Source organism: Mauremys reevesii, linkage group 16 (genome assembly GCF_016161935.1).
Source record: "Mauremys reevesii isolate NIE-2019 linkage group 16, ASM1616193v1, whole genome shotgun sequence".
Classification (NCBI taxonomy): Eukaryota; Metazoa; Chordata; order Testudines; family Geoemydidae; genus Mauremys; species Mauremys reevesii.
This window is the reverse complement of record NC_052638.1, coordinates 6,228,495-6,255,084: the sequence shown is the minus strand read 5'-3', so window position 1 is coordinate 6,255,084 and position 26,590 is coordinate 6,228,495. Positions and strand designations below refer to the sequence as shown.

At 55.8% G+C, this 26,590-nt stretch overlaps 1 protein-coding gene across 5 annotated transcripts; it reads left to right on the top strand.

The window, feature by feature from the left end:
* Nucleotides 1–122: 122 nt before the first annotated feature.
* On the top strand, nucleotides 123–23,974 carry LCAT (lecithin-cholesterol acyltransferase). 5 transcript variants are annotated; one of them, XM_039502562.1, is made up of 6 exons: nucleotides 124–335; nucleotides 12,751–12,907; nucleotides 16,503–16,618; nucleotides 20,180–20,275; nucleotides 20,712–20,936; nucleotides 23,182–23,974. In XM_039502562.1, the coding sequence occupies exons 1-6, from the start codon at nucleotides 182–184 to the stop codon at nucleotides 23,817–23,819; spliced, it is 1,386 nt and encodes a 461-aa protein (XP_039358496.1). In that variant the 5' UTR covers nucleotides 124–181; the 3' UTR covers nucleotides 23,820–23,974. The 5 variants fall into 5 exon arrangements, with proteins under 5 accessions (XP_039358501.1, XP_039358496.1, XP_039358499.1 ...); XM_039502565.1 differs by lacking the exon at nucleotides 124–335 and adding an exon at nucleotides 5,467–5,484; XM_039502564.1 differs by lacking the exon at nucleotides 124–335 and adding an exon at nucleotides 8,230–8,410.
* The last annotated feature ends 2,616 nt before the right edge of the window (nucleotides 23,975–26,590 follow it).

The window sequence follows — 26,590 nt, the reverse complement described above, 5'->3', positions numbered from 1 at the left end:
AGCGGGAGACTGGGGACGGTGTGTGCAGCGCAGTCACTCTGCCCTCCGCTCTCCCTCCCCCTCCCGGCCGTCCCCCTGCGGCTCTCCCCTCCCCCCCCGCGCCTCCTGGCCTGGCCCGGTGCTCTGATAAAAGCAAAGGCTGTTTGCTCGAGGTGCAGAAGGGATCCCAGCCGGACCTGCCATGGGGAGCGCAGGCTTCAGGGCTCCGCTGCTCGCGCTGGCGCTGCTGCTGCTCCCGCAGCCCACGGCCCACTTCTGGCTCTTCAATGTGCTCTTCCCTCCCAGCGCCACGCCAGAAGCAACCCCCTCCAACAGCACCCCACCCGTGGTACTCGGTAAGGTCACCCCCGGCACGGCAGCAGGGAGACACTCCCCATCCCCTGGGGGCTCTGCTTGAGCGCTGAGGGCAGCCTGCACCTGGTGCTCGGAGAGCTTTGGGGGAGAAGGAGCAGGCCAAGGAGCCCGGCCCGGCCAGCACAGGACAATCCTTTGGAAGGATTGCGTCATTCGCGCGCCAGGTGCTGCAGCCACCGAGCAGGCCGGTCTCTGCCCTGGGACCCAGTGTGGGGACAGGACAGAGAACTGGTACGGGGCCTTCCTTGTGCTTTTCTTTCTCTCCTGCTGTTCAGTGATTCATCGGTCCCTCTTCCTCCGCTGCGCCCCCGGCCTGTCCCTCTCCCTGAGCCACTGCCTGCACTGCGCCCCCGGCCTGCCCCTCTCCCTGAGCCACTGCCTGCACTGCACCCCTGGCCTGCCCCTCTCCCTGAGCCACTGCCTGCACTGCACCCCTGGCCTGCCCCTCTCCCTGAGCCACTGCCTGCACTGCGCCCCCGGCCTGTCCCTCTTCCTGAGCCACTGCCTGCACTGCACCCCTGGCCTGTCCCTCTCCCTGAGCCACTGCCTGCACTGCACCCCTGGCCTGTTCCTCTTCCTGAACCACTGCCTGCACTGCGCCCCCGGCCTGTCCCTCTTCCTGAGCCACTGCCTGCACTGCGCCCCCGGCCTGTCCCTCTTCCTGAGCCACTGCCTGCACTGCACCCCCGGCCTGTCCCTGAGCCGCTTCCTGCACTGCATCCGCTGCTTGTCCCACTTCCTAAGCCACTGCCTGCACTGTGCCCCCGGCCTGTCCCTCTTCCTAAGCCACTGCCTGCACTGCAAACCCGGCCTGTCCCTCTTCCTGAGCCACTGCCTGCACTGCGCCCCCGGCCTGTCCCTGAGCCGCTTCCTGCACTGCATCCGCTGCTTGTCCCACTTCCTGAGCCACTCCCCGCACTGTGCCCCCGGCCTGTCCCTCTTCCTGAGCCACTCCCCACACTGCAAACCCGGCCTGTCCCTCTTCCTGAGCCACTGCCTGCACTGTGCCCTCTTCCTGTTCCTCTCTCTGAGCCACTGCGCCCTCTGCCTGTCCCTCTTCCTGAGCCACTGCCTGCACTGCACCCCCGGCCTGTCCCTGAGCCGCTTCCTGCACTGCATCCGCTGCTTGTCCCACTTCCTGAGCCACTCCCTGCACAGTGCCCCCTCCCTGTCCCACTTCCTGAGCCACTCCCCACACTGCACCCCTGGCCTGTCCCTCTTCCTGAGCCACTCCCTGCACTGCGCCCCCGGCCTGTCCCACTTCCTGAGCCACTCCCCACACTGCACCCCTGGCCTGTCCCTCTTCCTGAGCCACTCCCTGCACTGTGCCCCCGGCCTGTCCCTCTCCCTGAGCCACTGCCTGCACTGCGCCCTCTGCCTGTTCCTCTTCCTGAGCCACTGCCTGCACTGCGCCGTCTGCCTGTTCCTCTTCCTCCGCTGTGCCCCCGGCCTGTCCCTCTTCCTAAGCCACTCCCTGGACTGCTCCCTCTGCCTGTTCCTCTCTCTGAGCCACTGCGCCCTCTGCCTGTCCCTCTTCCTCCGCCGTGCCCTCTGCCTGTCCCTCTTCCTGAGCCACTGCCTGCACTGCACCCCCGGCCTGTCCCTGAGCCGCTTCCTGCACTGCATCCGCTGCTTGTCCCACTTCTTGAGCCACTCCCCGCACTGCGCCCCCTGCCTGTCCCACTTCCTGAGCCACTCCCCACACTGCACCCCTGGCCTGTCCCTCTTCCTGAGCCACTCCCTGCACTGCGCCCCCAGCCTGTCCCTCTTCCTGAACTGCTCCCCATGCCACACCCCATTCCTGTCTCTGTCCCTGAGCTACTTATAGAATCATAGAATATCAGGGTTGGAAGGGACCTCAGGAGGTATCTAGTCCAACCCCCTGCTCAAAGCAGGACCAATCCCCAACTAAATCATCCCAGCCAGGGCTTTGTCAAGCCAGACCTTAAAAACCTCTAAGGAAGGAGATTCCACCACCTCTAGGTAACCCATTCCAGTGCTTCACCACCCTCCTAGTGAAATAGTGTTTCCTAATAGCCAACCTAGACCTCCCCCACTACAACTTGAGACCATTGCTCCTTGTTCTGTCATCTGCCACCACTGAGAACAGCCAAGCTCCATCTTCTTTGGAACCCCCTTCAGGTAGTTGAAAGCAGCTATCAAATGCCCCCTCACTCTTCTCTTTTGCAGCCTAAACAAGCCCAGTTCCCTCAGCCTCTCCTCATAAGTCATGTGCTCCAGCCCCCCGCTCATTTTTGTTGCCCTCCGCTGGACTCTTTCCAATTTGTCCACATCCTTTCTGTAGTGGGGGGACCAAAACTGGACACAGCACTCCAGATGAGGCCTCACCAATGTCGAATAGAGGGGAATGATCACGTCCCTCGATCTGCTGGAAATGCCCCTACTTATACAACCCAATATACCATTAGCCTTCTTGGCAACAAGGGCACATTGTTGATTCATATCCAGCTTCTCGTCCACTATAACCCCCAGTCCTTTTCTGCAGAACTGCTGCCCAGCCACTCGGTCCCTAGTCTATAACAGTGAATGGGATTCTTCCGTCCTAAGTGCAGGACTCTGCACTTGTCCTTATTGAACCTCATCAGATTTCTTTAGTCCAATCCTCCAATTTGTGTAGGTCACTCTGGACCCTATCCCTACCCTCCAGTATATCTACCTCTCCCAATCTCCATGCTTTGCCGTGCAGTAGAGAGAAAACAGCTCTGTTACTGACCTCCCTAGCGCACACGCCTGCCTGGTCAGTCACAACTGTGTTTATGCCAGCGTGAGCCCCACACTGACAGCGAGGCCACCGTTTCTTGGTAGGAAAGGCGTCTGGCACCTGGCCCAGATCCTCATCAGTATTTAGGCACCTTTGTGGCTCTGAGCCTTTCTTCCCCTCCACTCACTCATCTGCACTAGTGGCATGTCCATTACAGGCCCGGGGTAGTGCCTCTGACTGGTTACGATGAAGTTCCAGCTGTCACTCACAGCAGGGATTGTATGTCTCTGGTTCGTGTGAAGAAGAGCGTGTCTCCCCCCCAGATTTACTGCCCGGGTTCTCTGCGTAAAGTTGGAACTTTCTGTGGATTGTCAGCTACATTGATTCCTTAATGAGTTACCATTAATTAATAATGGGAGTGTTAAGAAATCCTGGTGGCCGTCTTTCCCCTTTTCCGACTTTCTTTCACCAGCAAGTGGCTGGTTTCCTATTCACGTTGTCCAAACTCTTGGTGCGCTCGTGATGAAAGTGTGTTTGCAGAAATGATGGCACAATTAAGCAAACTGATTAGTGGTTGCTTCCTGTCACTGGAAACCATTAAATTCAATTTTCCCTTACACAAAAGTGGCTGCAATTTCGCATAATTTACATGAGGCCCAACATTTCCCATTGGTTTTGTAGCTACTCTGGCTCTCAGTAGAAAGACAAGGTGGGTGAGGTAAATTATCTTCTATTGGACCAACTTCTGTTGGTGAGAGAGAGAAGCTTTCCAGCTTACTCAGCAGAGACTGCTACTGGGGGCAAGTGCCCCCTAGTGGTTACTGTCTCCCATAGTTTCCAATGGAGCTGATGCCATGGGCAACCTCGGGGAAGATGGCTGCCACGTCTCTAAACTACTTATAAGGCCTCTACTTCCACAGCATCTGTGCACCTCATAATCGGGGGAGGGGTGCCATTAGCCCCATTGTACAGATGGAGAACTGAGGCACACAGCAAGTGCCCTAGATCACCCAGCAAGTCTGTGGCAGAGAAGTGACTGAAACCCTAGGGGTCACTGCTCTTTGCTGTATTTTGCACCAGCGCTGACAGTTTTAACTGTAAAAGCTTTTAAAGGCTGTTTTCTCCATTTGTGAATTATACAGACGTTGGCGCTTTCGTTTGTTTGTTTTTAAGAAAACGGGCAACCAGAAATTCCGTCACGTGCAGCCAGCAGGGTTTGAACCCTCAATCGTCACATCCCCCACACAGAGCTCTTGCATGTGAACTAAAGGGGTACACGTCAGGTGGAGCCCAGGGGGCCTGGTCCCACAGTTTGCCAGTGGGTTACACAGGTATTTGATAGACAGCAGTAGAGTGCTGGGGCTCAGGACCCCCGGCTTCCAGTCCTGGCTCTGTGTTCTAGTGGTTCGAAGTTACAGTGATTAAAGACAGCACAGCCAAGCACATCGGTTTGGCACATTCGGTCTGAAAGGCAGCGTGGTGGCAATTTGGATCTGCCCTACTAGAAAACTGGAGCTGGATTCTCCAGCTAACCAAGTTCACTTGTGCCAGGCTCTGCTATCGCTTTCTCCACTGGTGTAACGTGCCGGAGCCGGGCGCTAGGTGAGAGGGGTTGTGTAGGACAGCACTCGGTAACAGAAGAGTTGGCCTGGACCTGGGAAAGAGGCGTCAGCTGTACAAATGGAAAGAGGTCTTGCAGCCACTGACAGCATGTTATCGCAGCCCTATCTGTCCCATGGGGGCTCTGCTCCAGTCAGGGCCAGGGGCCTGTGGTTAATTACACCTTATTTCCAGTCTGAATGTGTCTAGTTTCAGTTTCCAGGCAGTGGAATTTGTTCTGCCTTTGGCTGCTAGATCAAAGAGCCCTCTGTGATCAGAAATCTCCTTCCCACATGGGTACTTACAGACCATGATCAAATCACCTCTTCACCTTCTCTTATAGATTGAAATACTTGAGTCTCTCACCGTCAGGCAGGTTTTTCCAGACCTCAGATCATTCTAATGGCTACGCTCTGAACCCTTGCCAGTTTTTCAACATCCTTTTTGAAGTGTGGACAACCACTGGACACAGAATCCAGTAATGGTCCCAGCGGTGGCATATACAGAGGTAACATCACCTCCCTACTCCGCCCTGCATGTGTGTCACTTACCCTCTTAGCCAAAGCTTCGCCCACCCCTAGCTTGGAAGGAGCATTCCCACGCTCCACAAGGGAAGCCAGCCAGAGAGGCCTGCCCCGTCGTGTCGCCCAGTGGGACTGGGCTGGCGTTTTTCGTGGAAGCTGCTGCATTGTTTGATCTCACACTGCTGCTGGACTCTGCCCTGTTTGTCTGACCCCATGCACAGCTGGGAGGGGTTGTGTTTGAAGAGTCATGCTGTCCCAGGGCAGAGACCGGCTTGAGCTGGAGAGGTGAGAACATCCGACTGGAAGAGACCTGCTGGGTCACTGAATCCAGTCCCTGCTATCACAGGCAGCCTCATCATATCATCCCACTCATAAAGCTCAGCTTCAAACCAGCCCCCCTTTGGCTAGGCGAGCCGAACTCTTCCAGTCTCCTCTCATATGACAGACCCTGCATTCCCCGATCATCCTAGCAGCTCTTCTCGGCACCTGTTCCAGTTTGAATTCATCTTTCCTGAACACAGATGACCAGACCAGCACACACTATTCCAGATGAGGCCTTACCAGTGCCTTGTACAATGGCATTAATACTTCCCTATCTCTCCTGGAAATGCCTTGCCCGATACATCCTAGAACCGCCTGTCTCTGCAGTCAGGGTGTGGGAAGAAAGCCCTCAGTCTGTGGTCATGTGTGTCCGAAAGGCCACCCCAGGGACGCTGTCATCTCCCCTGAGGGGATGGCATGTGGGTGGCATGTTCCGTGTATTTGACATGTACTGACATGTGAGAAAACACCATTCTGAGCTCCCTGTGTGAGCAGTATGTGGGAGGCATGTTGGAAGCATATGATCAGCATATGGGAGGTGAGTGGGCAGCGTTTGGGAGGTACTTGGGTGGCATGTGAAGGCTGTATAGGACATGTTTGGGCAACATGCCAGTGGTGTGTGGATGGTGTGTGGGAGGCATGTGGATGGCATGTGGACAGCATGTGGGAGGCGTGTGGATGGCATGCTGCCTCTGAGCAAGGTGTGTGTGTGTGTGTGTGTGTGTGTGTGTGTGTGTGTGTGTGTGTAGAAGGGTTGTGTGCCCTGTCTCTGGTGGGGGGCAGAGAGATGCAGTGACTGGGAGCCCAGCCTGCCCTAGCGAGTCACTGGTACAGCCTGGTCAGAAGGGTTGTGTGCCCATCATGTACAGGTCAGACCTCTGAGCCTGCTGGCAGACTTGCTCAGCGGGGATGGGGGCAGCTGTTCGAGGCCAGCAGTGTGCTCCAAGAGCTACACCAGGGGTCCCGCTCCAGAAGGGGACTATTTTTAAATGCTATGGCCTGGTTGGAGCATTTGAGGAGACCGATGAGAGGGGAAACTGAGGCAGCATGTGGCGGAGCTACAAGGAGAGCCTTGGAAGGCGAGCACCCAGCCACACTGTCCAAGAGGGGGGTAAGGATGCCCCGTCTGGGTCGTACGCCCCAGCATGCATTGACGACATTATCATCTCCAGGTAGAGCTGCAAAGACCACCCGAGGCACGTATCAGCCATACTACTAGCCCTTCAGGAGGCAGGGCTCACAGCCAACCCGACCCAATGCCGGCTGGCCCGGCGAGAGGTGACCCAAGTAGGAGTGAGGCGGTTGAGACCACTCATTGATAACAAGCAGGCCCCGGCGCAATGTGCCACCCCCATGGCAAAATACCAGGTACAGCGCTTCCTCGGCCTCGCGGGCTCCTACAAGCATTTCATACCCAACTTCACTACCATCCCAGTGCCCTTGAGAGACCCCCCTGCGCGTACTCCAGGGGGTGGGTGCTGCCTTGTCGCCCCTTTCTCTCATCTTCCTGCGGCGGGCCCTGCGACAGGGCGCTCCCCGCCCACCCCTCACCCCGGGCCTTTTTATCGGGCCCCTGTTCCGCGAGCCCCCCCAGCCTCCCCATTCCTATATGCCGAGCTGGCTGCGCACCCTGCGGCCGGTTTGCTTCCGAACCGCGCCCAGGTACCAATTGTACACGCTCGTGCTCCACACGTTGCGTTTCCTCACCCTCTCATCCCGTACTCCAGGGGGTGTACTATTGACACAAAGTGGCTGGACTATTTACCACCTGTGGCGGGTGAGGTGCCCCGGTGGGCTAGCCTCTATTCCACCTTGGTCCCAAGACCTGCCGGGGACATTGGTTGGCGGCTCTTTCATGGAGCCATGAGCGCGGGCGTGTATCTGGCGCGGTTCACCCCTACATCCGAGGCCCGCCCCTTCTGCGGTGTGAGGGAGAACCTGGCGCACGGCTATCATGAATGCGCCAGGTTGCAGCCCCTATGCTGGCACTTCTCCCCGCACCTATACTTTTTCGCACACCCTATCCGCGGCCCCACAAAGTTGCGAGACCTCCTCGTCAACCTCCTCCTGCCCTTGGCCAAAGTCACCATCTATAACACCAGGAGAAGGATGCTGGACGAGGGGTGCTCTGCGACTGTGGGGCCTATTTCCATTCCTCCCTGGTTTCACGCAGCTGGGCAGAGTTCCACTGGGCAGCGTCCACTGGCTTCCTTGACAGCTTTGAGGAGCAGTGGGCACTGTCCGGGCTTCTCTGCTTGGTGTCCTCATCCGGTACCCTTGTTTTGAACCTTTGACCACCACTCCCTACCCTGTTTTCTCATTAGTTGCCCCACGCAATCAGTTGGTTCCTGGGTCCAGTGGTCCCTCTTGCTAGGCTGGGGGAGTGGCCTTTAGAAGTGGGTGGGCTTGTGCCCGCCCACCTCCCAGGTTTTCCAATAAGGCCCTTGACAGACCTGGCAGGGAACACCAACCCCCAAGGAAGGTCCTGTGGTCGGTGACCTGTGAGAGGAGCTCCCAGGAGCTAAAGGAGCAGCTGAGCTGAGAACCCATGCTCACCCACCCTGGCTTCACCAAGAAGTTTACATTCCAAACAGAGACCTCCGAAGTGGGCCTAGGCTACCCCAAAACATGGATGAGGAAAAACACCCAGAAGGTACCTCAGCAGGGAGTTGTTCCTGCGAGAAACCACCTACTCAGTCATCAAGAAGGAGGCCCTAGCAGTGAAATGGACGCTCTGAGGTGCTACTTGTGGGGGAATGAATGCCTTTCGGCTAGTGACCGACCATGTGCCGCTACAATGGCTCAACACCATGAAAGACACCAACCCCTGGATTATGTGGTGGTACCTCTCCCAGCAGCTGTACAGCTCTGAAAGCCTTCACCAGCTCGGGTAAGGATCATGAAAACACAGATTTTTTTCTCAAGAGATTGTGGGCACAAGAACCACAGGACCATGCCCCAGCACCGATTGTGAGGAGGGAGGTGTGACAAGGTGTATTAACCCCTCACTGGACAGGACAGGGGTACGGAGCAACTCCGGGCTCAGGAGGCCCCACTTCTCCTCCCATGCTGAGCATGCTCTGGTTGGAGGCAAGGTTTAAAAGGCAGCTGGGCAGCTTGGTCAGGGCTAGGTAGGAAGTGACTCAGGGAAGCTGATGCAAGGCCACCAGAGATGAGCCATCGGGTGTACCTGCCACCTTAGGCCCTAACTGCTAGGCAGGCGATTCTGCCTCCTGTCCACACACCATAGTATGTGTCCATCTGCGGTGACAACCTCACATGACCACAGGGAAACCTCTTGGGACCCCACAGCTGTTTGCAACCTTTGTTTCCCTTCACAGAGAAGCACTGCATCATTTTAATGAAGTGGTGGTAGCTCCTATGACCCAAAATCATGCTGAGTTTTTTATTTTGCCTTATCTGTCTCTTTATACGTCAGAGTCACTGGGGACTACAAGTCCCAGTGACTCTGATGTCAGTTTCTAACAGTGCAGGCACTCTTGCTTTCGGTTTTCTGTTGGATGAAATGTCAGCAGGTGACAGCCCGTGCTTCCTGGCATCAGAAAAGGTTCAGAGAAGGGCAACAAAAATGACTAGGGTTTTGGAACGGGTCCCATATGAGGAGAGATTAAAGAGGCTAGGACGTTTCAGCTTGGAAAAGAGGAGACTAAGGGGGGATATGATAGAGATATAAAATCATGAGTGATGTGGAGAAAGTGAATAAGAAAAAGTTATTTACTTGTTCCCATAATATAAGAACTAGGGGCCACCAAATGAAATTAATAGGCAGCAGATTTAAAACAAATACAAGGAAGTTCTTCTTCACACGGCGCACAGTCAACTCGTGGAACTCCTTGCCTGAGGAGGTTGTGAAGGCCGGGACTATAACAGGGTTTAAAAGAGAACTGGATAAATTCATGGAGGTTAAGTCCATTAATGGCTGTTAGCCAGGATGGGTAAGGAATGGTGTCCCTAGCCTCTGTTTGTCAGAGGGTGGAGATGGATGGCAGGAGAGAGATCACTTGATCATTACCTGTTAAGTTCACTCCCTCTGGGGCACCTGGCATTGGCCACTGTCGGCAGACAGGATATTGGGCTGGATGGACCTTTGGTCTCACCCAGTATGGCTGTTCTTATGTTCCCTGGTGCCTTTCCATAATTTAACATATGGATCAGAGTCTGACTCTGCAGCCTTTTTCAGTAGGCACTTTATAATTCTGACACCATCTTCAACCTAAAACCCTGGATTAGGGACTGTGGGGACTAGCAGTTACACATCTAAACCTGTACTTCGCTGCAAACTGCTAAATTCATGCTCACTAAACCCCAGCCTGTTGTCAGATATTAGCATGTCAAGTATACTATGTCTAGCAAAAATAAATCTGATATGCACCTGCTATGAACCTGCTTACTTGTAGTATCTTCTAGTAAGGCTGCCGTAGGGAAGTGAGAATCATCGTCTAGGACAAGTACAACGTTTTTTCCAGCCAATGTAAACAAATCGATGCCTGCCGTGCTCCAGGGGGCCAGTTTTTCCTATGCCACAACACAGGCTCTTTTGCTTAACTTAGCTTGTATTTTTGGCACATGCAACAAGTCTTGACAGGTTCTTCAATGTCACTGTCCATTTGAGGCTAGCGTAATACATCTCTGGCCCTTCTCCTAGGGTTGTCAATCCCTAAATAATCTTCATGTATCCTTCTTAGCATATTTTTCTGCAATACTTTAGGAATCACCATCCTGGTGCCGCTAAACAGGACCTAGTAGTGACAAACCCACTTCAATTGGAAATAGCCTTCATTACTTTCTGCAGGGTCTCATCCTGAGCCGTAGGTGCAGCAAGCCCAGTCCACACTGCATCTGGGACTGGACAGTCTTTTGTCCCAGGTCCCGATCATGACCTGGTCTCTTATCTGGTGCTCAGTTAAAATGGCAAGACTGGCTCTTCAGTCTTAGATCAGTCATGAGACTTCTCTTGCATTCACCCTTCTTTTTGTTCTCTCTGCTTAAAAACATCTCTCCTAGGGTTCATTTTGACTTGGAGTGCACCACTCCTCACCTTTCTGTGCTACAGTTCCATAGTTAGCCTCCCCTGCCTGAGCTAACAGCGCTTCAGAACCAGCTGCTGTCGGAAATAAGGCTACCTTCTTCTTTGCTGGTGCCCATCGCCCGCAGATAGAGTCAAGCCTGGTTTAAACCTTCTCCAGTTGTTTCAGCTCTGGTGGGGCTTTGGCCTGCTCCATTCTTCTACTCAGGGTCTCTACGTGGGGTTCAGTGATCATGCAGTGCCTGTCAGAACTCTGCTGTTGTCAGTGTCTGAGCTCTAGCTGCCCAGCACTGCATGACATGAGCCTCTGCACACTCCAACAACTGGCTCTTGTCAGAGCCTTTTAAAGGTACACTTCCCCGCAGGCTGGGCTTCACTCAGGGAACCTTCCTGGCCCCAGGAGCATCAGCGGGGCCTGGTTTGGAGTTCAATTGCTGGATGTTAGACACTACAGAGCTAGAACTGAGGCCTGTAGAGGTTCTGGGTTCCTGACACCTCCATATTGCCGTGGGAGGCTGAGGTGAGGTACCCACAGGAAGACCCTGTGAGGCTGAGCTCAACAGGAAGTACCGCCCAGTGGGACTGGAGTGGCAGCCCCTCACAGTCCCCTGATTGGCCGATACCAGTATATAAACCAGGAAGCCATGAAGAGGAGCTGACTGAGTAACAACACAGACTGACTGACTGCACTCCAGACCCTGTGCTCTGGCTTCTGGCCCCGGTTTGCCCTCGACTTTGCTATTCGATTGCTGTCTGTAACCTGGAGCCCGATCTCCTGGTAACCCTCCTGATGCCTGACTCAGTTCACCCTCTGACCCACCTCATGTTCTGATCTCCTGGTACCTGACCCCTGCTCTGACCTATAGGTCTGACCGCCGTCGTCCCAGTCGTGACACTGTAGCCAGAGCAGCCTCCTGCCTCGGCCCCTCCTGTGCCCGGGTTGGTCTCCCCGTGGCCCTGTTGTCCCAGCACCCTAAACCCCCCTGGAGGAGTTGGTGTCCTAGGACAGCCTGTGCCAGTGCTGAGTCTCTGAACAGGCTGGAAGCACAGGGCAGAGCTGGGGGCCCGACTCCGGACCTGAGTCTTCAGTCCTGTCAGCATCCCCAGGCACAGATCCTCGGGTTGCCAGCCCATCCCCCCCGTCGGGCTGCTGGCAGAAGCTCTGCCCGGCCCGCCACCCTTGAGCTCCGTAATAACCTTTGGAGTCTCTTACAAATTCCCTTAATAATTATCTAATGTTCTTGTGTGACGTTGTGTCCCGGCAAGCCTGGGGCTCATGGGGGCCAGACAGCATAGCTAGAGGCTGGTGGCATCGCATCCAGCTAAATCGCTACCCACAGCTCTGCTGGTGCCCTTCAATCCCAACTGCAGCCACCCAACAGCCCTCGGTCCCCACCCAAGGGCCCCCCTGCATCAGCCCTGGGCTGCTTTCCTCCTGCCAGGCTGAACTGGGGAGGAGTCCATTAGCCGTGGCAGGAGCCCCAGCTCCACTGACCAGTCACAGTCTGGCTGTCAGCTTTGCGCCACTGGCTTTTCTGAATTCCCCTCAACAGTTAACTAATCCGAACTCTCCCGCTGGGTTTTAGGGGAGCCGGGGATGGTTGGCCTGCCGAAAATGGCTTTGGGGCTCATCCGGGAGAGGATCAAAGCGACACCCAAGTGCTGCCGGGGAGAGCGGGCCACCACAATGCAGCCAGAGCCTGTGGTCTGCACCAGTGCCCGGAGAGACACACCCACGCAGGGTTTCAAACCAGGGTGAGATGCACCCATTCTTATACCAGTGCTGCGTGTCTACACTGAGGGGCTGCAGGGGGGCAGCTACATTGGTGCAACCCCTGTGCAGCCATGCCCATGGGGGCGGAGCCCCAGCCTGAGCGCACCCCTGCCAGGCACCCATGTGGTCCCTGTCCCCCTACAGGTGTCCCAGTCTGAACATGTCCCTGCCTGGCACCGTGCAGGCCCCACCCACCTAGGAGAGCCCTAGCCTGAGGGAGCCCCATGGTGACACTAGGCAGCAGAGATGGGGGCTGGCAGGTGCAGCCCTCCTGGCACTGCCAATGCTTCCTGAGGGCTGCTGTGGAGCCAAGGCAGCCCGGCAGACCCCAAGCAGCAGAGCCCAGGGCCTGTCGTGCTGCGCGCTGGGGTCTGATTGGCTGCTTCCTCTCTGTCTCTGGTGCCTGCAGTGCCCGCGTACCTGGGGAACCAGCTGGAGGCCAAGCTGGACAAGCCAAATGTAGTGAACTGGATGTGCCACCACAAAACCGAGGACTACTTCACCCTCTGGATAAACCTGCACATGTTCCTGCCGCTTGGCGTCGCCTGCTGGATCGACAACACCAGGTACCTCCCCGACCCCACCCCGGAGCTCCCCTTGGAGAGTCCCTGCCAGCCCCAGCTCGCTGGCACCGTGCCAGCTGGCCCCATAGGGGAGCCCTTTGACTGGCATCGGGGCATTGGATGGACCCACTCACCCAGCGCCATTGAGTGCTGCCCTCCCTCCACACTTGCAGCCACATCAGGCCGGGTCCATCCAGGGCGTCTGAGATGCAGCTTTAGTCAGGGCTGCGGGGAACCCAGTAGCCAGGGCCTCCTGGAACTCCCAGCTACCTCAGCGAAGACAGAATTCTCCTGGGATTGTCCTGTGAGCACAGAGCCGTGACACCAGCTCAGAGCCCCGGGGCGGGAGCCCTGGCCACGGCAGCCTGCTCGGCCCCCAAGCTGCGCAGGCTCCTTGCCCTCGGGACTGAGCCCCAGGAATGCAGGGACGCTGCATGGAAATACAGAGCTCTGCTGCACTGGGAGTCCCTTGAGCACTCAGCTAGTGCTTGGGGTAAAAGCCCTGCTCCTGGGAGGGACAGGGGAGCTGGGAGAGCCACAGGCCCCCAAAGAGCAGCAGCTCTGCCCCATCCCTCTGTAGGGCCCTGGTGCAGCCATGCCTGAAAAGCTGCATCCCCTTCTGGGCACCTCCGTCCTGAAAAGCCATCCCCAGGTGGGCGCGATGGAGAGGGAAGCGGAGGAGGTTCACGGGCTGGGGGGTATGGGCTCTGGGGAAGGGCAAAGTGTGGCCACTTGGCTGGGACTGGGGGCTCCTCAGAGGGACATGGTGAGGGTCTGCAAATACCTGGAGAGCAGGGAGAAGGTCTGTAGAGTGAGACGGGGTGTGGCGAGGCCTAGAAATGAGCACTAGGAAAATGGAAGTGGAATTAAGGAAAGCTCCTGGCCCGTGAGAGCTCCCATAAATCTAGCGCTTATAAATCTAGGCCATGGGCTTGCAAAGGCAGGCCACTGAACTCTGACTAGCCCCCGTCATTGAATGGTTTCTTAACCTCCGCAGGTGTTATATTCGCAACATACAAACTGAAGTTAGACACAGCTTTATTCCTTAGCCTCCAGAACCCTACCACACCAAAACCAGACAGAGACAAAGCAGGCTGCTCCCTAAGGCAGAGGGGCCCAAATTACTCTAGGTCAGCTCTTTGCAGTCTGGCTGCTGAAGACATTCTCCCGAGGCACGCTCTAGGCCAGGCCTTGCACTCTCCCAGCCTCTGCCCTGCGCTGTGCGGCTCTTCCACCATGCTGGTGCAGCTTCTGGGGCTATCAACAAAGACAAAAGACATGGACAGACATGAGCTGCCCCAGGGGGGGGGGGCTCTCTTCTCTTTCTTTCCTGGGAAGCTTGGGCCCCCCTGCTGGCTCACACGGGCTAATAAGAAATAGTCCCATCAAAAGTGGATCATCATCATGACTCCTTTTTTCTTGGGGGAGGGAGGGGGTGGTGTCCAGTCTGCTGGCTGCTGCCTTCTGCTCAGCTGAGGACCACCCAAGCTCTGCCACCAGCTGTGCTGGGTTTGGTTTTTGCCTTTTCTCTCCCTCCTCCCTCAACTCTGTCTCCGTGATAGGGTGGAGGTGGGTGGGACCACAGCCACACATTAAAACTGCTAACTGCTAGGTCTCTAAATGTAACTGTAAATGGGGAATTGTCACTGAGGGGGTATGTTTCCAGTGGGGTCCAGCAGGGATTGGCTCTTGGACCTACGCTATTTAAAATTGTATCAGTGGCCTGGCAGAAAATATAAAAAATATAAAATCATCAAGTTTGCTGGTGCTGGTGACCCAAGAGTGGGGGAAGTGGTAAATTACTAGGAGGACCTCAGCAGTCTGAATCTCTCTCTCTCTGTGTAAAGTAAAAAAAGTAAACTTAGTCGTAGTAAACACAAGCAACACAGGGGTTTTATAATATAAAATAATAAAAAATATAAATCTAGAAATCAAGGAGCACACCACTCCAGGGGAGGGGACTTGACTCTGGGGAACAGGGACTCTGAAAGATTTGGGAGTTGTGGGGATGATCGCCAGACAAATTCAGACTGGAAATAAGATGAGTGGATAGCTACTGTTTCCCTTTGTTTCCAACGGGACTGGTGCCACAAGCTGCCTTTGGGAAAATGGCTCCCGTTCCTCAGAGGTTTTGCTGCCTTCGGTCTCTTCACTGTTAGCGTTGGACAAGCCGATGTTTAGAGGGTCACCGAGCTCCTCAAGCTCAGGTGATAGAGGTCTGGGCTGGGATCTATTCCTGGCTCTGGGAGGGGGTGTGGGCTAGTGGTTAGCGGCAGTATTCTGAATGGTAACATGTCTGCGACAGGGGTCTGCTGTTAGAGACCTGGCTTCTATTCCCAGAGTGACTGGCGATCGCCTCAGTTACCTCATTTGTACTATAGGGGAGGCTGGCTCTTACCTACCCCCAGGTGTTGCTCAGGAATCAGGGCTGTGACACACATGCAAATATAAACAGATGTGAGTAGACGAGGAGAGAATTGACCTCATGGTCTCCTGGCTCCCACCACAGTGCACCTTCCCCTAGGCTGTTTTAACGAGGACCGCTTCCCCCTCCCCCAAACAGGGAGCCTGCTTCGGTTACGCTGTGGTACACCTGAGGGCTCTGCTAGCCGTGTGAACGTGAGGCTGCCGCTGAGTCGAGATTGCCGGATTGTTTCCAGCGGCTCTGAAGCCGCAGACTGCGCTCAGGGAAGAGGGCTGCCCCCTGTGTGCTAGGGTTAGGAAGCTGTCAGAAGAGGGCCCATGTGACGGTGCTCAGCTCGGCTGGGAAGAGATGGCCAAGGTTCCCGGGGTTGAGACGCTCTGAGTTCCAGGGCCGGGGGCTCTCCAGCGTGTTAAAGCTGTGCAGCTTGGACAGAGACTCCTCTGCTCTGAGAGCCAGGCCTGGCCTGGCGGGCACAGGTCAGAGCTCCGCCCATCCCGGAGCGCAGGCTCTGTTGTGCTGGAGCTGGGAATTAACCCCCTCTTCCCTGCAACCTCAGACATGGGTGCTCCCTCCTTGTCCCCACACGCCAGAGGCAGAGTCTGGAGGGCATCCCTGCCCCCCCCCCCGACCTGAAATCCTCCTACATAAACAAAACCAAACCTTTACCTTGGAGGGGTCAGGCTGGGTCAGTGTGGCAAACCCTAAAAAGCCAGGAAATGCCAAGTTATGGGGCACCTCTTCCCCATCCCCTAACCCCACACAGCAGGTCTCCTGCATTTTCACCAGGGATTTCTGCTCTAGCTGACCAGGACTCATCTCTGCCCATTGCAATGCACCTGAGCCGCTCTAGCTCACCTGGGAGGGCTGGGGCCGATGCAGGGATTCCTGGGTGAGATCCTCTGGCCCGTGATTTACAGACTGGTCACAATGTGCTCCTCGAGCCTGAATACCCATGAATAACACAAAATCTTAACAGCCACCTCTTCGGCTATTCAGGGCTGACACGTGCCCACCCTGTGGCAAGCAATGGGCCACAGAACCAAACCCTCTTCACAACCCCCAGCCTGAATTCCCAAGCAGGGTGTTTCCCATGCGGGGTGGGGGTTGCCTGGATTTCTGTCCCCACCCAGAGGATCTGCCACCCACCTGCCATCTCCTGTCCTGTCCCTGCAGAGTGGTGTATAACCGCAGCACCGGCAAGATGTCCAACGCGCCTGGGGTGCAAATCCGCGTGCCCGGCTTTGGCAAGACCTACTCGGTGGAATACCTGGACAAGAGCAAGCTGGCAGGTGAGGGGCACCCTTCTCCCAAGGTGTCCAAGGTGAGGGGTCCCCGGGGTCTGGGGGGAGCTCCCGAGGGTGCTGATCCTGCTGCTGCCGCCCAGCCGTAGAAAAGGGTCCCTGGCTGCTGCAGGATTTGCCCAGGCCTGGCTTTGCAGGGCTCTCTGAAGCACAGGACCATTACCCCTTATCCCTGAGTCTGTCCCAGCTCTGGGACTCTTGCACATCCAGACCCCTCAGCCGGGAGGGGGTGGCGGGAAGCTGAGGGCCAGGGGAGGTGAGATCGCTGCAAAGCCCATGGTGCAGTGACCCGTGTCTGAGAGCAGAGGGCTGTCCAATGCCACTAGGGAGTGAGGGGACCCAGTGCCCAGAACACACTGCGCCAGCGCCTCTGGCCAGAGGAACCCAGACACTGGGCAGGCCAGGCAGGAGCTTGCCCACAGCCAGGAAGTGGGGAGGAACGCAGTCTGGGTGAAGGGCCAGGGGCCCCGTGATGCTTTGGGGTTCAACCCAGGCCAGCGAGAGGCTACGTCACCACCTGCCCCACAACTCTGGGTGCCTGGAATGCTCTGCCGTGTGGCTCACAGCCTGGACACCCACAGCCAGCAGACAAGCCGGCAGGTCACACCCTGCCTTCCACAGGGTGCCCCCAGCCCCGAATTTCCCCCAACCCATCTGCCCTGCACTGCCCAGCCCACTCCTAGAGCACTCACAGAAGTAATGAAGTTTGCTGCTCCTTTAAAGAGACAGTAAACAGCAGCTCGTTAATTTAACTAGGGATTGTCTGACACTCGTGTGTCAATCACAGCACTGTCAGATCATATTAAAAGAAAAACAAGCACATTAAACAAAAAGCCATAGGGTTAAGTGCAGGGCCGATGGGTTGGGGGAAATTTGGGACTTTAGGGGCTGCAGCCCACAGCCCCAGGCTAAGGAGGGCCTTGGCACAGCAGGGCTCAGGCAGGCTGCCTGCATGGTGTGGCCCCATGCTGGTCCTGGAAACGGCCAGCTGCTGGCACGACTCTGAGTCCCCTGGCGGGGGGGGGCGGAAGGTGGCTCCGCACGCTGCCACCGTCCCACGCAGCTCCCATTGGCCAGGGGTGATGCTTGTGGGTGTGGGCAGTGCACAGAAACACACTGTCCCCCTCCCCCCAGGGGCCACAGAGACGTGCCAGCAGCAAGTCACTTCCAGGAGCGGCATGGAGCCATGGCATGCAGGCAGCCTGCTGGCCTGTCTGTATCCCTTCTACTTGGTAAAAGCAGCAAAGAGTCCTGTGGCGCCTTATAGAGTAACAGACGTTTTGGAGCATGAGCTTTCGTGGGTGAATACTACTTCATATAGTACATGCATCCAACAAAGAGGGTATTCACCCACGAAAGCTCATGCTCCAATACGTCTGTTAGTCTATAAGGTGCCACAGGACTCTTTGCCGCTTTTACTAAGTAGAAGGGATACAGACAGGAAGGGTTACAAGCAAACAAAAGCAAAAATACATTTCTGAGACTAAAACTTAATTTCAGCAAGTGACAGGCTTTGCCTGAGCAGGTTTCTCACCTCGCCTCAGCTCCCAGAGATGGTGGAAGGATCCAACATTCTGTGATTTCAGAACGCTGGCGCTTAGTCCCTCACGTGATAGATGCTAAAATGGCTTTTTCTCTCTCCTCTCATTCCCCGTCGAGTGGTCTTTTCCCAGGTACCCTCCGGATGGCTTTGTTTACCTTCATTGTCTTTGCCTGATGATCAGACAAGCAAATCCACGTTCCTTTGTCTGGGACAGAGCGGGTTATGCGTTGCTTACCAAACACATGTTAAGAACATTATTCTCGCACACATTTATAACTCTGTGTACACACCCCATACGTACACCACACAGTGAGTGTCGGGACCAGGGTGTTACCAGGTTGTATGTACAGGTTATGACAACAGTGAGTTAGGTAACCGAGTCTCAGGCCTGGCACAGAGCAGTCTGTCACCCCTCCTGTAGGATTAGCCACTGGCTACTCCGCAGACGTTGGTTCAAAGTCCCCCGGAGCCCACAGACTGAGTGGCATCTTTCCTGCGCTTAGCATCCGTGCTCCCCTGGTGGTTGCTTCTCCCCCATCTGGGTCACCCAGGCCAGTAAAGGGTTCTGCCACCCCTAACGGTGGGAAACCAGGTCTCTTACCATCCTGACTCTTCTGTCTCACAGCAGAGTGCTGGCCCCTGGCTACCCTCAGCTGTGCCAGTATCTCACTGCACCCTACAATTTTTGGGCCACAGAACCATCCAGCTGTGCCTCAGTTTCCCTGCTTTCAGTGGCATTCTGGCCCACAGCTGTGCCAGAGTCTTGCCACTCCCAGCACTCTTCCCTGTTCACAGTGGGGCATTAGCCCACAGCTATTTACTTAGCTATGGCAGGGTCCCCCACTCCTAGCAGATCCTGCCACAGACACACTCAACCCTGACTCAGTTTCCCCAGGGAGGGTTTGCCCCCTCGACCACTGAGTCTGGCCATGGCAGGCTTGTACCTGAGCCCTCAGTCTCAACCCTGTCACATTGTTACAGAAAACAACACATCCAAAAAATCACTTCCCACATTCCCCCCGTCAGAATCCCAGAGTAACCTTTAGTGTCCAGAATGCCTCAGGCTACAGGCAGAATGATGGGGTCCATCATACCCACATCTGGGGGTCTGCTAGCCCCTGATCAGGCATGCCATTAAGTCCTTCCTCCTGGGTCCCATGGCCCTCCTCTTCTGGTGTGAGCTGCCTGCCTTGGTCCTGTTCAGCAAGCTTCCGCTGCTCCAGCGCTGCCTCCTCGCTCGGACGCCTGGCCTCCAGCGCCATACAAGCATGCAGGACAGGGTATCTGCTGCCTCGTTATGTGTGATATTCTTGCAGTGTCATGCTCCACCGTAGCAGCTTGGAATTGGATCCCTTGGTTTTGTGCAAGCAAAGCAATGGGGAGTGGTCAGCTGGGACCCTGAACTTCTTGTTAAAGAGAAGCTGCCTGAGTGCAGATAGCCTAACCGGGGGCGGGGGAGGGTTGTTAGTTCCCTTTGATTGCATTAATACAGCACCTAAACCAACATCTGGGGCATCTGTACAGAGTTCAAAATCTGGACTAGCCAGAAGAGGGTTTTCTTCACCTTATCAAAACCCTCATGAGACGCTACACCTGTGTCTGGCTTTGTCTAGTTACAGTTTCCAAGAGGTAAGATCAGAAAGCATCCGTAATTTCACCTACAGCTTTGTGACACTCATTTCACAGTGGTATTAACGACCAGAGTGTTGTTAGATTCCAAACGATCTGTTACATGTCACCTTTTAAATAAATATCATGACAGCAGTACGTGGCCGGGGACCCCCAGCTCCCACGCTGTGTCTGCACCAGGAAGTGCTATCTGTCTCCCCCCACCCACTCTCTCTCTGGGCTGCCCCCAGCTCCCATGCTATGTCTCTAGAGCCTCCCACCCCACACCCTGTATCTCCCTGGAGCCCCACAAGCCTTGCCCTGTATCTCTGGGGGTCCCCCTACCTCCATGCTGTCTCTCTTGGGGTCCCCCCAATCTCCGCGCTGTCTCTCTGTAGGTTACCTACACACCCTGGTGCAGAACCTGGTGAACAATGGCTACGTGCGGGACCAGACGGTACGGGCTGCCACCTACGACTGGAGGATTGGACCCAGTAAGTGCAGAGTTGGGACCAGCTTCCACCTCCGCCCAGACAGCCAGGGAGGGAGGCGGAAGGGCACCCACACAGGTATCTTGGCGCCCAGGGAGAGCCCCGTGCCCAGGAGGGAGACCAGGCCAGAAAGCCTGACAGGGAGCAGGGTGAGAGAGCCTGAAAGAGACACCCTTGAGGGGAGGGGGGGCCATGCTGGGAGAGATGTGGGAGGAGGAACCCCGCAGGGAATGATCATATCGTTGGGGCTGGGGGGGGCGGCAGGGAGTGATCCTCTCATGGGGGGGGCCTGTATGAGTGCCCCCCAGTATGTTTCCTCTTCTGCCTCCACTGGAGGGTCCAGGCCTGGGTTCCTGGGTCTCTCATTGTGCTGGGTTCTAGGGACCTGCCCCCGGCTGGGCTCCTGCCGGCCCATGGCACGATGCCCCTCTCTCCCCAGACCAGCAGCCTGAGTATTTCCAGAACCTGAAGGCGCTGATTGAGGAGATGCATGACGCCTACCAGAAACGGGTCTTCCTGCTCGGGCACAGCCTGGGCAACCTCAACATCCTCTACTTCCTGCTGCAGCAGCCCCAGGCCTGGAAAGATCGGTTCATCGCGGGCTTCATCTCCCTCGGTGCCCCCTGGGGCGGGGCCGTCAAGTCCATGCTCGTCCTGGCCTCCGGTGGGTAATGGCTCCCACTGTCCACTTCCTGCCTTCCCTTCATGGCGCAATGGGGAGGTGTGAATCTGTTGTAGAGCCCCCAGGGTGGGCAAAGGTCTGCAAACGGCTCCATCAGGAGCTCGCCAACCACCTGGAGTCTGACCGCAGTGCCCCTGAGGGAGCAGGCGTCCAGGCACAGGGAGCCCGCCCAGTTTGCTGTGGGTAGCATTGCCACACTGGCCAGGGACGGGCACTTCAGAGCAGGCAGGGGAGGAAACAACAGTAAAGACTCCCACTGAAGCTCTACCTGCTATTGCCTGCACGCACCACGCACACCCGCCTCCCAATTCACTGCACTTACAGCCCCTTGGGAAACAGTTCCCCCACCCCAGACTAGCCCCTTGCCTGGTGGTTAGGGCAGGCAGCTAGGATGCAGGAGACCCAGCTTCAAGACCCTGCTCCACCTGATTTGGGGGCACTTGAACTAAGCTCTCCCTCCTCCTAGGTGGGAGCCCTAGTCAGCAGGCCAGGGCTCTCCCAGACTGTCCTGTTGAAGTTCTTCCACTTTGTGTAAATAATCCCTGGGCCAGAGAAACTGACTCTATAACCCTGCATCAGGGCACTGCCCTAGAATGGCAGAGCCGTGAACCTGTGTCTCCTACATCCCAGGTGCGCACCCACCCCAGTGGCCTACAGAGCCTGGTTGTTTTGTTCTCTGGCCTGATGACAATGTGGCCCATAGGCTGGTCTGGGGTAGGTCTCTCTCCCCACCAGAAATCCCATCGTGCACCAGAGTCCTCTCCTGATGACAGCTGCATCACAGCCAATGAGTCCCCATTGAAACAAACTGACATTTCCCAACAAAAAACATTTTGTTGTAAGTTTTTCTGACCAGCCCTATGCCCACCCTCACTCACCAACTGGCTGCATTCCCCCACACCCAACCCTGCCATCACAGCCGGTCCCCTCTCCATTGTGTCTGTGCTCTCTTTACACCACGTTCAGAAGATGAGGAAACCAACAGATGCAGCTAGGGTCCAAAGAACGAACTAAGCAAGGCCCAGCTCGGTGTATACGCTGCTGCTCTGGCAGGGCTCTGGTGGCTTCTGCTGCAGAAGACAGGGAGGTCCTTTAAACTATTTCCTCTACATTACACCTCCCCACTCTAATCCTCCCCTAGCCCTACCCCCAACACCCCCCCACACACACCTTCTTCCCTGAGATGCAGAACCCCTCTACTTCCTACTCAGTCTCTCCCCCATTCAGAACACAACTGAGCCCTCACCCAGTATTGTCAATCCCAGAAGTTCAAAAATCATGAGTTGGACCTCAAGAAGTCATGAGAGTGGCTTAAAAATCATGACATTTTGGGGGGAAAAAAAAGACATTGTGGGTGCTTTTCCTTTGCCTTCTGTTCTCTGAGCCTTTAGGACTGTGTTAGAGTCATGTTTTCATGCCTTTCTCCACAGCAAGGAGGGTCAGAAACTTCCTTTTGGTTTAAAGGACACTGACATTCTCCGGAATAATCACAGGACTCCAGGAGCAGGGTCTTTCCAAAATACACCAAATATGGCAAGACTCGCAGTAAAACCAGGAGAGTTGGCTCTTCTGACCAACACCCTTGGAAACACCCTCCCCCTGCAACACACACACAGAGACAGCTTAGAAAACCTAACACAGGCTTACGACCCTTTCCCTTCCTGTCGGACACCCAGCACCACCAGCTGAGAAACTCCCCCAGCACAAAACCTTGTCCTCATCCCCCCCAACACACATACTTCAGGTTGGGCTTAGAGAAGCAGGGACAGATGCCCAGCAGGGAAGGACTGTGGCTGTAAGGAGTGGTGTCGGGGAGTCATAGGGAGCGCTCTCCCCTTAGAGTTAGTGCTGACCCCAATGCCCCAGTGCGGTGCTACAGGGTGCTGTGCTGCAGCAGGGCAGGGTGCTCTGTAGCGGGCGCCCTCCCCATGCAGTCAGAACTGACCCCAGTGCTACAAGGTGCTGAGGGCTGTGCTGCAGGATGTTCCATCATTTGGATTAGCCAAAAATCCAATAGTTTTACCTCAAAACAATATTTCTCTTGGCCTCCTGCCCTGAATTACAGCGTATCTGTTGAGTAGCAGCCTTGCCTGCCCCCCAGTGACGGCTGCATTTCAGTAGTGAATGATCTCTGTATACATAGTCTGTACACGGCTTTGGGACCCTTGGGACATCTGTTAATTTTGCTAGAGCTGCTGTTCCTGACAAGTGCCTGTGTGAATTGCAGGAGATAACCAGGGCATCCCGATGGTCACAAGCATCAAGCTGCGTGAGGAACAGCGCATGGCCACCACAAGCCCCTGGATGTTCCCGACCAACATAGCCTGGCCCGAATCACACGTCTTTATCTCCACGCCGTCCTACAACTACACGTACCGGGACTACCGGCGCTTCTTCCTCGATGTCAACTTTGAGGATGGCTGGTACATGTGGAACGACACCAAGGACCTGCTGAAGGGGCTGCCTCCTCCTGGCGTGGAGACCTACTGCCTCTACGGCACCGGCCTCCCAACAGCGGAGACTTACATCTATGATGAGCACTTCCCCTATGAGGACCCCGTGGACGTGGTCTATGGGGACGGGGATGACACCGTCAGCACCCGCAGCATGAAGCTGTGCAACCGATGGGCCAAGCAGCAGGAGCAGCGAGTGCATGTGATGGAGCTGCCGGGAGTGGATCACCTCAATATGGTTTTCAACAACCAAACACTGAGCTACATCAACGAGATTCTGCTGGGCAGCTTCCAGGCCAGTGCGGAAGAGCAGGGAGGGAAAAAGACCCTCTTCCCACCCAACCCGGAGCCAACACGGGCCAGGAAGAACCTCTCTGGTCGGAGGGCCACTAAGAACCCCAAAATGAACTGAAGGCAGTGAGGGTCAGCTTTGCTCCCAACCGGCTGCCCTCCAGCAAAGGGTTCAAATCCGAGTGCCTGTGGAGGGCAAAGCAGCACCCACTCCTGCTATGACTGGCTTTTGTTTTGTGAATGATGATTAATTACACATTAGAGGCTTGTTACTTGCATATTATCAGATGGGTAATTAACTGCATTGCCAGCTAATTCCATCACGCTGGCAGATGTCACCATGACACTGCCATCACTGGCCAGCGAGTGTAATGCCGACAGACCCCAGTTGTTGGCAGGTGGGATCGAACCTGGGACTTCCGAAGTTTAGTGTATGAGCCTCTACTGCATGAGCTAAAAGCCGCGTGGCTCTTAGCCAAGGCTGTAGCAGACTCATTAATCTCTAGGTGATCTAGGTGCCACTAGCCGGAGAGAGCACCACACTCACCAAGCCACTCTGGCCACAGGGCAGTGCCAGGTCTGAGCTGTGCCCCCTTGGTCCCTGTGCTGGGCTCTGCAGCAGGCAGGCTGGGACTTGTACCCAAGAAATCTGTGCCCAAGGGGCGCTGCAAAGCAGGGGCCTCACTGAGAAGCTGAGCGGTTCAGCTCAAAGAGAACGGATCCTGCCCCCATCCTAGAGCCGGAGGGCCACAGGCAGCTGGGTAACTGAGTGCATGTGCCACGCCCTTTAAGGCCTGTGACTGAGGCTGACTGCAGTGAGGGGCCAGTGCCCCATGTCTGGGGTCCCACCAGGCTGTGCACAGGGACCAAAGGGAGCACTCTCCCTCGTGACGTTCAGACAGCATCTGCCATTGCACAAATGGTCACTGTTCTCTGCAGTAACTGTGCAAAGCGCTCTGCTTCCGGGCATGCCCTTATTGCCGCCTGCAGCGGCACACGCCTCTGGGGCTGGGCCTTTGCTAACTGCGGCCATCACAAGCCCACCATCACTAGGCCTAGTGGGAAGCATTGCTGCAGGAGACAGAGAGCTGCCTCTGGCCTGTGGGAGAAGCACCTCCCTGGAAGTATCCGCTGGAGCAGGGGGCTGGCCCCTGCATAAAGCACTATGAGGCCAGGCTAGGATCACTCCAGCCAGACCAGGCTGGGGCTTGCAGAGCATGCAGTGGCCTTGACGTGCTTGCCCAGGGCACTGAGGAACGCTGCGTAAACACCTCTTTGCCAGCTGCGCCCCTGTTTCTCTTTCCGAAGGTGTCAGAGTCCCAGGAGAGCCCGTTGAGCATACTGCTGAGAGGATCCAAATGCTGAATCCCCATGTGCTTTAAGCTGCTGGAGTCTGAACAGAGCCCAGGCACTGCCCTTACTGGGGGTCTCCAGACCCACTCTTGGGGTGCAGATCCTCTGTCTTAGCACCCCCTCGCCATTGCTCTTTACTAAATCGCACCAGAAATGCACAGGTCTATGCAAAAACACTAAACCTCCACGCTCTTCCCTGCCTCAGTATCCTCACCACTCCCGAGCATTCTTTGAGCTGGGGTCAGAGTCCTCTAGAGGCATCCGGGGTCCTTCTCCTGCAGTGCAAGGCTGGTCTCGCTCCCCATGCAGGTCAGCGTGCTCTGACCTTAGGGCGTCCCGCACCTAAACTGGGCTCCCGTCCCACTGCTCCCGTCCCGTCTCTCCTGCCCAGAACTCCCTGTGCAGCTCTGTAACTCTTCCCCTGACGCACTCCAAACATTCATAGAATCATAGAATCTCAGGGTTGGAAGGGACCTCAGGAGGTATCTAGTCCAACCCCCTGCTCAAAGCAGGACCAATCCCAACTAAATCATCCCAGCCAGGGCTTTGTCAAGCCTGACCTTAAAAACCTCTAAGGAAGGAGATTCCACCACCTCCCTAGGGAACCCATTCCAGTGCTTCACCACCCTACTAGTGAAAAAGTTTTTCCTAATATCCAACCTAAACCTCCCCCACTGCAACTTGAGACCATTACTCCTTGTTCTGTCATCTTCTACCACTGAGAACAGTCTAGATCCATCCTCTTTGGAACCCCCTTGCAGGTAGTTGAAAGCAGCTATCAAATCCCCCCTCATTCTTCTCTTCTGCAGACTAAACAATCCCAGTTCCCTCAGCCTCTCCTCATAAGTCATGTGCTCCAGCCCCCTAATCATTTTTGTTGCCCTCCGCTGGACTCTCTCCAATTTATCCACATCCTTCTTGTAGTGTGGGGCCCAAAACTGGACACAGTACTCCAGATGAGGCCTCACCAGTGCTGAGTAGAGGGGAATGATCACATCCCTCGATCTGCTGGAAATGCCCCTACTTATACAACCCAAAATGCCATTAGCCTTCTTGGCAACAAGGGCACACTGTTGACTCATATTCAGCTTTTCGTCCACTGTAACCCCTAGGTCCTTTTCTGCAGAACTGCTGCCCAGCCATTCGGTCCCTAGTCTGTAGCAGTGCATGGGATTCTTCCGTCCTAAGTGCAGGACTCTGCACTTGTCCTTGTTGAACCTCATCATATTTCTTTTGGCCCATTGTGGGTTTTAAGGTCCAGCATCCACACCTTAGGGGCTTTCTTCTGGGCTGGGGGGGTCTTCCACTCTTCACATGCAAGCCCCCTCTTACAGGGTTGAGGAAAATTGATTTTCCAGCTTCAGCCAAGCTCCTTAGCATACCCTGTCATGCGGTCCCTGGGTCTGGTCTATGCCCCAGCCTGTAACCAGTCTGCTGGGAGTGCCCCTGTAGTGGGCCGGGCCCCAAGGCCCCACACCGTTCCACCAGGGCAGGCCTGTGCCCTCCAAGACTGAGAGACTGGGCTGTCGGCACCAGTGA